Consider the following 11771-nt stretch of genomic DNA (forward strand, 5'->3'; position numbering starts at 1 on the left):
GGTGTGGTGACCGGCACATAACTGGTGTAGCACTTGGTCTCGTAAATAAAGCCAGAGCGCTTTTGTCTTCCATTGAGGGGAGTCTGTCACAACCCACCGCTTTATCGATCTGCTTCTGAAGTTTGCTTTGGATCCATGGATATTTCACTTAGAGATGCAGCTTCCAGTGCAGGTCGGTGGAGACGGTGTCCAGCCTCCATTAAACCCGCATCTGCGTGATCCATCAAAGTGATAGTGGTGTCGCTCATGTCTTGCCCCTGGTGACCTCGGGGTTGTAAGTTCGCCTGTGATCCGTCAGTGGTACTTTTCCCTTGACAAAGGTAAAGAAGTCTTGGTTGAGGTCTTTATGAACTCTGATGCGCTGACATACCCACAATTCAGTTCGGCAACGCATGACGTCAGCCATTCAAAGTAAATGAGACGCGTCGATGCTGACGCCCCGTGTGAATCCAGCGTAAGAGCTGATTCCTTCTGTGTATTTTTGAGGTATTTGTATTTATTTTAATGCTCCGCTGAGAACTTGACCTCAATAAAGTCATAAAGGTGCGAATACGGTTTGATTTTTAGGAATTTATGAACACACATTTTCAAGTCTGCTTTCACAGGACTTCAATTTGTGAATGTTACTGAAATGCAGGCTGAAGCCAGTGAAGGGTTTGAGATTTTAAATATGAAAGTTTATACGTCACACACATAGAGTTGAATCTATAGCACAACGGTTTGTATTTATCATGAGACAGAATGTAATTCAAGTCTGTAAAGAATTTCATCACTGATAATGTGATTCTGTAAAGCTTGAAGACTTGACGTAAGAAACGATAATAATGAAACAAGATTCAAGCGGTATGTGCACTATAGGATTTTAAACTTTGCTTTGCAGAGAAATGAGAAGTATTTCCGCACGGGTTTGCGTTTCCAGTCTGTCGCATTCGCATGGGTATGAATGGAAGTCAATGGAAGGAAACTTCAAGTGTGACCGCAGCTTACTGTAAATTGTGATGATCAGACATGTTTGTGTGTGTGATGTATTATATAAGATCATCTCTTTAAAGGTGAATTTAAATGATTTTGTGTCAAAACAGAGAGATATCGACGACATGTTCACGTTTAAACAGCGTTTTATTTAGTCCACATGTAGCTTATTTACCTTGAGTAAAAACATAAAAACACATATAATCTAAGAATGAAAAATGTGATTTCCAAATAATTCCTGAAGACATGCACTTTAATTCTAACATCGTTCAGTGTAAACATGACCATAATGCTTATTAGACAATATAGGAACAAATCCTGGAAATTCATCTGATTTCCCCGAACATGTTTGATTTTGAAGTTACTGTAAAAGAAGATTTGTGAGAACCTTTACGATGAAGTCATCAAGACGTGATGACATTGTGAAGAGTACATTGCAAAATAATCAAATCTAATATATATAATGTAATATAATTTTTTTTCAACACAATTATCTAAACCCCCTTAAAACAAGGTTTAGTGACTTAAAAAATTATTTTACAAAAAAACATTTGGATGCTTTTCGCCAATGGAATTCCAAAGGAGAAAACATGAACAATAAATCGTGTTTTAAGGCTTTGTGTCCGATTGTGTTGGGAAACAAGACAAAAAAATACAGAGTAACATCATGATTTTACGCTCTGTCTTTTTTTTCAGTGAGATGACATCATGATGAAGAGCGGGACACTGAAGACCACCTTGTGTACTGAATCTGAACAGCTGGTCATATTTGATGTTTATAGCAACACTTCTATTGCACAGATTTACTAAGGACTAACAGAATCTCGTTCAAAACATAGGATGCATTATTTTACAAAAATAGTGTTTATCGAAAGACTAACTGTGTGGTAAGTATAAATACAAAGGCTTTTAAATACCTGAAGCTTATAATCACATCAGTTTACTGAATGTCTTCGCAAACTCTGCATAAAAATGAACGAATGAAGGGAAACGCATCTTCTGAAACACATTACAAACAAACCATTGCATGGCATTATATCAGAATCATTGATACAGTGGCTTTCTATTTCACCAAAAACATCATACATTGCAGTCCTGCTTTTAAAACGTATATAAAGAGATTAAATAGTCTGTCAACGACCTGACACACACACACATACATTCTATGGAGGGGATTGAATTCATCAGTTAAAGGGTCGGTTCACCCAAGAATCAAAATTCTGTCATTTATTTATTCTCGTCTGGTTGTAAATCTGTGTGCGATTCTTTCTTCATTGGAACACCAAAGAAGATATTTGGAGAAATGTCTCAGTGGTTTTGTGTTCATTCAATGGAATTCAGTGTCATTCTTCAAAATATCTTCTTGTGTTCTGCAGACGAAAAAACAATGTGGTGGCGAGAGTAAGTAAGTTAATTTTCATAATTAGGTGAACTGTCCCTTTAATCATAGCATACTTGTATATATGTTAAATATAACACAGAATAGTACATCATTCAGTGCAGCTTCACTAATACTCATCGTTATGTTGAATATACACTTGCAAAATTCAGTCTTTTCAGTCACAACATGAGCACTGTGGGAAAGAAGAAATGCTTTTCGCTCATGCCGGAGACACCAAGCCAAGAAGTTTTCCTCTGAGCTTTGCAGTGATTGTGAAATGGAGAGGCTTCAGCGTCAAACCGTACGAGCAGTCCAGAGAGAGGTCCTGCGATGCGTGGCTCTCGAACGAACACTGATGCAGCAGGATTGCCGAGACTAGAAAAATCTCCACCTTGGCGATCTGCTCACCAATGCACCTCCTCTTACCCGTGGAGAATATCATGACGTCGTTGGTCAGGTCTTTATCCAGATCTCCATTCTCATCCAAGAATCTGGACGGGTCGAAGATATGAGGGTCTCTCCACTTCTCGGGGTCACGGTTGACGGACCACTGATTGATGAACACCACTGTGTCTTTGGGGATGTGGACACCCTCGATGGTCACGTCAGAGGTGGTGGAGTGCGGTATGGTGACCGGCACAAAACTGGTGTAGCGCATGGCCTCGTAGATGAACGCGTCCAGGTAAGCCAGAGCGCTTTTGTCTTCCATTGAGGGGAGTCTGTCACGACCCACCGCTTTATCGATCTGCTCTTGAAGTTTGCTTTGGATCGATGGATATTTCACCAACAGAAGCAGCATCCAGTGCAGGGCGGTGGAGACGGTGTCCTGTCCTGCTCCGATGAGATCGGTGACCGTTCCTTCAACGTAGTCTTTGCTCAGCGTGAGTGTGCTATCTTTCCCATGCTCGATGACCCCGATGATGGCATCGCTGATGTCACGGGTCACATGGGGGTCGTAAGTGTCTCGGTGCTGCACGACTTTATCCTTTACGTAAGCGAAAAACTCCTCGTTGAGGTTCTTGAAGTTGCGGTAGCCACTTCGCACCGGGTTGGGAAAGCATTGCAGCCAGGGCATGACATCAACCAAACTGCCGGCTCCCACCGTCTCTCCAAATTTATCCACACGACCCAGGAGCGTCCTGAACTCAGGGTCGTCGTGGCCGTAGCGCTTCCCGAAGCACAGCGCACATATGACATTGGCAGCAGCGACCGTGAGTTCGTGGGACGGGTTGAAGTATCGCCCGTCCGCGCTGAGCCTGAGGAAAATCTGGACCAGGTCCATGGCCTCCCCGGCCACGTGCTGCTCAAACGCTTTTTTGGTTTTGCTGTTCGCTGACGAGAACGCCCTCAAAGTGGACTGGGCGACTCTGCGGTGCATCTTCCACTGTTTGCTGTAGTTACTGAACGTGACGCTTCGACCCCCGGATATCATCCGAAATGACACAAAATCCGGTCGGCCGGCGAATTCCGTGCCGTGCTGGACGAGCGCCTGTCGTATGGCTGCATCACCGTTCAGCACCACGATGTCGTTGCAGCCTAGTCGAATCTGGTAGACGTTTCCGTACTTTTTCGCCAGTTTGGAAAAAGTGATGTGTGGCATTTGTCCCAGCTGCATGGCGTTGCCCACAATGGGCCAGGGGAATGGGCCCGGCAGCCTTCTCTTGAACTTGAGGTTCCTGACCCACAGCCATGCCTCCATGAAGAAGAGGATGATGAACGATGCCATGAGAGCCGGCTGGACCTGCCCCGTCCATTCCTTAATGATGCTGCTGCCCTGGAGTCCAAAATCAGCGTCGTTTAGCAACATTCCGATGAACTTTTATTCTTCTTAAAGGATGAAAATTCAAAATGTTCTGCTCAAATAGGACACAGTTGAAAAATTAAATGAAGAAAAATATATTAGCCGTCTTTATGCCAGCAAAAAATACAATGCAAACTCTCCCATTTCAAAGCATCAGTTTGCAAAAATCATAAATATGACAATCAATCCAGAGCCACAAGTTTGAGTCGAGTTTTATTGTTTTGCTCTCACCTTTCCAAGCACACATGCGTTTGTGAGTCTGGTGTGTTAAACCACTGTCATTTATATATGTTTGTAACACAGGGGGCAGGACCCGCAGATAAAGTCACTCCTCCCACTGTGGAAGCTGCAGGGACTCCGTGAGATGATCTCAGCCGAGCGCGGAGATCCAGCTGCGTAACTGGGACACAAACCTCCCCAAATCTGCGGTGAAAGCATGGCGTAAAATCACTTCGTTTCGTTTGCATCCGTTCGCTCTGTGTGTTCTGTGTCATAACTGTTCGTGGCAGTCCTCCTGTGCGTATTAAGCGCGTATCGTGCGTGCAAGTGAGAATGTCCGCGTGTCTGTGTTTGGCGAGTGCGCACTTTTATTTCTTGACGCTGCGCACTGGGGACCGTTCCGTTGCTTCTGCTCTGCGCAGCGTTACGCACATTATTTTAATCGTCATGCAATAATTAAAAACACAAACTAGCATCCTGTGTTTCGTAACCGTTTGTAATACTTACATAATATACAGCAATACATTATGTGATGTAGGTATGTATAGCCCTGGCTATACATTTAACGTTTAAAACCATGCACGACACGAAGTTTTGCATGGATCTTTCATAACTGTTTATATTTATTTATATAGAAATTATTCATGTAGATTTCTCATTGTTTTTCTTGAATCTGTCTCATTACGTTTTTTCCCTTTCATGCTCTTCCAGCACAGTGCATCTAAACCTATACAAGCAGTTGACTTCCGTACAGATGTCAACATTATTTGAAAGTATTTTCTGAAGGAGCTTTGCACGAGCGAAATCTCACGTTCTGTGTACATGTATAGGGTACATAATGTTCTGGGGTCTCTGATCTCATCAGCAAACGTGCCAGGATCTCTCTTTTCCTCACACACATTCGGGATAATTTTTCACATGTGTGTTTTTTTGGGGGGTATTGAGAGATTACATAATTGCAAGCATGCTTTTCCTCATAATGTACAGTAAAGCGGAGCCTCCTTCACGATGCACTCTTACACACCCTTGAGAAGAACATAAAAGTGTGTCTGAGATTACTTTTACTTCATGACTTGTGTCTGTGTTCGTTTAGTGCATTTATTTATCAGGCATTGTGACCTGCTGCATCTCTGTGACCCAGAAACACATGGTGAGATTCTGAGGTAATATCATCACAATAAAATGTTTATTATCATCTCACAGTTAAAGTGAGCTACGTAACGGGTTAAATGTGTGAGATCTCAATAGACCCAATTCAATGATGATTTAAGCCGTAGAACTAAATGTTCCTGATGTGAAATGATTGTCTGGTGAGCGCAGTCCGGAAATCTCAATCCCTGCTTTCCTCGGCAGGAGGAGTTTATTTGTGCAGGGATCTAATGACTGTAATTGCACCGTTGTAGTGTTTCCAGAGTTCTACAGACAGTAGCCTTGATTTCTTGCTGATAGAATCACTTTTTCTGAGCGCACTAAATGAGATTCCCCATGAGGAGAGAGAAGAAACGAAGCCAAACATAATCAGATCCAATCTGCTTGGATTTAAAGATGCTTTTGTGTTTGGTCCCCAAGAGAGAATACACACACACACAGTATATATTTATATAGATGCACAGTTATAAATAAAGACATAATATGTTAAGAATGAATTGAATTCTGTTTAGTTAAAGTGTTTTACTTTACCTGTAGTGTTTGTTTTATATTTTGATGCTCAAGATGAATAAAATAATATCGGAAACTATTACATCACAGTCTTTAGTTTTGTTTCTTCTCGTGAACTTTTTTTATATAATAAGAGTATTTCTTATATCTATTATTAGGGACCCCTGTGAAGCCGCTGAATGAATTTCAATAACAAACATTCATAAAGTCACTGAAAGTTGTTTAAGGTCGTCCCAATAAAATGTGAATTTGTGAGTATTAAAAGCTCACTGAAAGATTTTGATTTACTTTATAATAAATCACGGCAATGTAAACCCAGCTAAATGAGAGCTTTTAAGCAATATTTTTAATTTAATGTTCCATCATCTTTTTTATTAAAACATCAAGGATTAATGCGAAAATATCTAGTCGGTTTGTAGGACTTTGTTTTCTTCCTTCACTGTTGAATCTTCAAAATGTTAAATTGACGTCGTTAAACACACATGTTAGGTTATATATCATGCTTTTGTGTTTCTTTAGGAATCCCATGATTCTCTACACACACATATGGTGTCTCACATCAGCGTCCGCACTAATAAGAGCCAGGCTTTTGCGGTGAGTTGGTGTGTGTGTTGCGTGAGGTTGGCGTGTTTGCCTGCCATTATTCTCTATAACCTGGCTGTGAAAGGCTGGCCGTGACCTCAGGCCGACTCTAGAGGGGGTGACGGGTCAGGAAGGTCAAGGACTTGGCAGGCGCTGTGGACAGGGGCCTATCCCGGTCTGGAGCTAATCACTGTTTACTACACTCATTTCCACTTTTCAGCAAGCTACTGTCACGCACGGCCCCGGGTGCAGGCGGGGGGGAGACCGGGTCCAATAGGCTGTTTAGGAGTAAGTGGGATTTAGGGGAAACCGGTTGAAACTAACCGTAGGAACGTGAATGTAGATTAGCCGTGATCCGGAACTAAAAACAAATGTGGTGCCAGGTCTGACAGATGCTATTAAGTTTGCATACTGAAAAGACATCGGCAATATCAAACTTCCTCTCTCTTGCTAATAGTTTGTGACTCATCAGCGCCATCTTGACCAACTTTAGAGTAGATGGAGTTTATTAAAGGTTTGTGTCATGATGCTGATGTAGGGAAATGCTTTACTAGAGAATTTGAACTATTTAGATTTCTTAAATGGGTTCCTTTAGAACTTAGGAGTGCATAGCATCACAACAGTTGTGGGTTCGAGTCTCTGAAAACACACATACTGCAAAAAAGGAACGAGCACTTTGGATTGAAGCATCTGTCAAATGCATAAATGCATAAATGCATGAATGTAAACGTGAGTGGAAAAATCTATTCCAGAATGTGAATTTGTAACGTCAATTTAGATTTTTTAACAGAACGTCAAAGATATGAAAATTAACAAGATGCACCACTGCTTTTACAATTCTTTTTTTATAAATGCAATAAAACAAATACTAATTAAAAATACAGTTACAACAAATAGCAAGATGGGTGACTAAAAAAATGTATAACAAAAAAAATATATATATTCACATGTATAGCCTATATACACAAACATAATGCTATACAATCTTGTAAGTTCTACACCACACAAAAATCTTACGACCAATTACATCTTTAGACTTCTTATGGATTTTAAATTTACATGAAGATCTTATAAAAAATAATATTTCTGTTACAATGAATGGCGAGGAATGAAAAGCTCAATATGACGTTAAGGTAGTCCCGCCTTCCAGTAAAACAAGCCAATCTTCAATCAGTAAAGACTGACGATTCTTTGGCTTCTGTGAGGCACTTGCCAGCCTGTGCCCAGGCGCAATAGATGAGGTGACATTGAAAAGGGTGATTTTAAGCTCAATTTATGCTTAGCAAACCAAAGTTATAAAGTTCATGTCATGTTTATTGATCAGAAATATGCTATTTAATTGTATTTAAAAAATATATGCTTTCCTCCATTCAAGTAGATAGTAGCCTACCGTGGACTTGCTATGACGTGAGTAGCTGCCCGGAGGCGTTACAAACATGGCCGCCGAGTGGCACGACTTCCGTAAACTGACTTTTATAACTAGTTAACAAATGATGCCAGTATCACATTTATGCAAGTGACTTTTGTTGAATCGTGTACTCACAACATCTCATCGTTTAAGTTTGAGGGTTTATTCAGTTCGGTTTGAGCATCAGTAACTGATGGGTATTTTTAACAAGCACTAGTAAGTATCCGAGGCTAAAATTGTTGATATGCATGAACGTTTTGTTTTTATTATACAAATATATCCTCGGAAAATTCAAGCTCTCAAAATACCAAAACACTGCTATCTGAGATTCAATCCGCTAACTTTATTGAATTATTGAGGTCGGTTCTAAAACCAGAGAAAGTTGCCTAAAGGAATATTTGTGCACAAACATTTTACAGCGGGTACCTTAAACCACAATCTCCATTTACTCTGACCTCCGCTTGACTTTGAGTTCAAGAGCCAATCATGTTTGATATGTGAATGTTTCACAAAGTGTTTTGACTTAAAAGAAATGTGACCTCTGGGTTATGTAATAAGATGCTTGTGTTCCAAAAGAGTCTACATGTACTCTATCATCTAGTATATTAATTTTAAAAGAGTAATATCCTCTCAAATGGAACACTGCTAATCGTAAGTGTGATTTTCCAAATGATGTCAAGTTCCAAACGTGAAAATTGTACATTGAACTTTTTTTTATCCAACATAACCTCAGATGTAAAATAGTGCGTAAGTATTCGATTTGGATCCTCTTTTACTTTCAAACTTTTTTCAGTGTCTTTTAAAAAGTTTTATTTCTCTTGTTAGAATCTTACGTTTTCATCGAATTCATTGCAAACGTTTGCACCACATGCAAATGTTTTGGAATGGAAAATAATTCCTTATATAGTAACTTAAGTCCCTTAAAATAGTTGCGCCTTGCACAATGCATTGTCCCATTTCTTGTAATGAAATAAAGAAGAGTTTGTTTGCTTGTTTGTTTGTGCCCAGCAGAAGACACAATGGGGTAAGTGAGGTATGTGGTTATTTTTAGCTTTGTAAAGCTTTGTGTGTGTGTGTTTCATTCTGTGGTGAAATGACCTGATATCACTGCATCAATCTTCAGCTGTTTTCGAGTGATTCTTGACAAATTCTTGAATATTCCGGTATGCAAAGAGATGTGTGTGAAGACTATTGGGCATTTTTTCTTCATATGCGCGTGTGTGCTTTTTCAGATGAATCCTGCAGAATACATCAGATTTCATCTTTTTTTTGCATGCGAGGATGAGTTGCGTGCCACACCGACCTAGCGTGCACAGATCCCGGTCACCGGGCCCCGACCTCCCCTGGGAGGAGGAGGAGATTAAAATGAGACGAAGAAAAGAAAAAAAAATACGGCGAGAAATGGCTTCCAGATGACCCCGATTTGAGTTGGGTTAGCTCATTTGTATTTGGCAGGAGGACTTTGACAGACACACAGACACACACACACACACACGTTAACATACAATGTATGAATTAGCTTTACATTTTCATATGCATAGAGAGTGTAAATAGTATATGTTCAATATCATCAACATGGAATATGGAAATGGATTGAACAATATTAAAGTAAAAAGAAAGACAAAAGAGAAAAAAAACAATTAAATTATACTTCAGTTACATCATATAAATTAATGTGCATACAAACTGAAATCGTTTTGGTTGCTTTTGTATTGAATGAAGGTTAAGTAGAGTCCAGATACATCTTAAACTCTTTAGGGAAGACCAGAACCATTGGTTTGTTACTGGAACCATCTCAATCATTTAAGAGATTGCTTTTTTTAAACATTATTCTGCTTCACATTGTTGGACTAGTAAAAACAACACAATCTGTATGAATTTGTTTAATAGTACAATTGTATGGGCTATGTTGCGGTACAGTGATGGTTACAGGTTTATTTAATCATACATTTTTGTACATTTACACTATTCACCTCAACAATAGATACAACTTCCTGTTAGAGCAAACTGAAAGAAACAGATGTGCCCCACATCCAACAACACGTATACCCAGGTCAAAAAAAGAGAAGAAAATACACAATTTTATTACACTTTAATAAGTGCACTAAACTATTTCATGCATATGTACTTTGTCTTTAGTACTTTTATTCAGTGCTTGATTTTTTTGTAAAAAAGGAACAAAATAAGTGTTTTAGTGCAATTGTCGAGGTTGTGTATTATGTTTACAGATGTCTCATTAATTTCTGCATTGTGTGTATTTTCTTATAGTCTTAACAATTGCACTATTAAAGCATAGAATGCATATATTTTAATTGTAAATATATAAAATTTTCAATTCTAAACGTTAAAAAACCTGTGTGTAAGTTTTTCTAGGATGTTTTTTTCAATTTAAAAAATATTTGATATCAAAATTACCCTTATTCTATCACAACTTTCAGTCATTTTATGATATTCTTTTTGGTCATTCTGGATATTCTGAGTTGTAAAAGCGCTATACAAATGTATATGTTGTTTAAAGTTCTAATTCTTCTTTTAGTTTTATTAAAATTGTTGTTTGCTGTACTGTAAATGTAGATAAAACAATTGTGATATGTCCCAATGTATAATTTAAGTAAACATATGTCATATCAATATGATTGGTAATAACAATTTTTTAGACATCACTGAGATTAAATAGACACCAAATTAAGTGATAGTTCACCCTCTGTTATCATTTCCTCACTCTCATGTTATTTCAAACGTGTATGACTTTTTTCAAAATATCTTCTTTTGTGTTCTGAACAAGAAAGAAAGTGACAAGAGCGATGACAGAATTTGAATTTTTGGAAGAACTATCCCTTCTCTGCGTCTCAGATATGAGAAAGAGAGAAAGAGGTGGAAATGTCTCCATTAGAGTTTCAAAAGAGATCTAACAATCTGATACTGAAATGAAACGCAATTGAGAACTCCATCGAATCTCCTGAGACATAAAAGAGCAATAATTAAGCAAGAGTTTTTTCTCCGTGTGTGTCATGAGAAGCTTCATTAAATTCATATAATGCTCTGAGGATGAATCACACACAGACTCATGGGAATTGTGGTTTCAGAAGGGATGAGACAGTAAATATGTGTGTGAGTGTGTGTGTGGTCTCTGGAGTGGTGTTTTGTGTTTAATGATGAATATCACACTGACAAACCACAGTCATTCACAAGGAAACGTGTTAACCGTCTTTATTCCACACTTCAGTTTTCCAAATTCTTTCATTCTGATCTTTATTAAAGGCTTGAAAGTGTGCAGTAACCTCAGTGAATTCTGACCGCCGGCTTCCTCTGTTCCAAATCTTGTTTACAGGCTATAAATGTGGTGCGTTTAGTAGTCATGATGTGGCCGGGACAGTAACAGCTTGTAAGAATGAAGGATTTTCTTCTTTTAAATCAAGAAACATAAATTGTTCCCTATTTGAAAGATCTAAACATTCATATGGTTTCATCATGCTGCTTTCAGGACCTTCTCCATCACTCGAGTCTCTGAAGCTTTACATATATATGTACGGATAGTTTGTTTTGTTAAGTAGACTTAATTCAAAATCAAGTGTATTTTTATACTCTTTATGACGCAAGTGTGTTGATAATGTACTAGTAGTATGCTTGTACAGTTGTATAATTACAATACAAAAAAAACATGTTAACAGGTTTGACTGTTACAAAGTGTGTTATTTCAATGCCGCGTGGGACTAAACTAAATTGGACTTTTAGTTGACAGTATAGGA

The 11771-nt window shown here is 38.8% G+C and overlaps 1 protein-coding gene across 1 annotated transcript; it reads right to left on the reverse strand.

Moving 5' to 3' along the window:
- Nucleotides 1–1100: 1100 nt before the first annotated feature.
- Nucleotides 1101–5956, reverse strand: LOC130437177 (cytochrome P450 1B1). The gene has a single exon (XM_056768385.1). It carries the CDS (start codon nucleotides 4158–4160, stop codon nucleotides 2574–2576), a length of 1587 nt encoding a protein of 528 aa, XP_056624363.1. The 5' UTR covers nucleotides 4161–5956; the 3' UTR covers nucleotides 1101–2573.
- Between the last annotated feature and the right edge of the window lie 5815 nt (nucleotides 5957–11771).

Source organism: Triplophysa dalaica, chromosome 15 (genome assembly GCF_015846415.1).
Source record: "Triplophysa dalaica isolate WHDGS20190420 chromosome 15, ASM1584641v1, whole genome shotgun sequence".
NCBI classification, from domain to species: Eukaryota; Metazoa; Chordata; class Actinopteri; order Cypriniformes; family Nemacheilidae; genus Triplophysa; species Triplophysa dalaica.

Bases quoted from the DNA above. Each gene is read 5' to 3' on its own strand.
- LOC130437177 (XM_056768385.1), bottom strand. From the start codon at position 4,160: ATGTTGCTAAACGACGCTGATTTTGGACTCCAGGGCAGCAGCATCATT.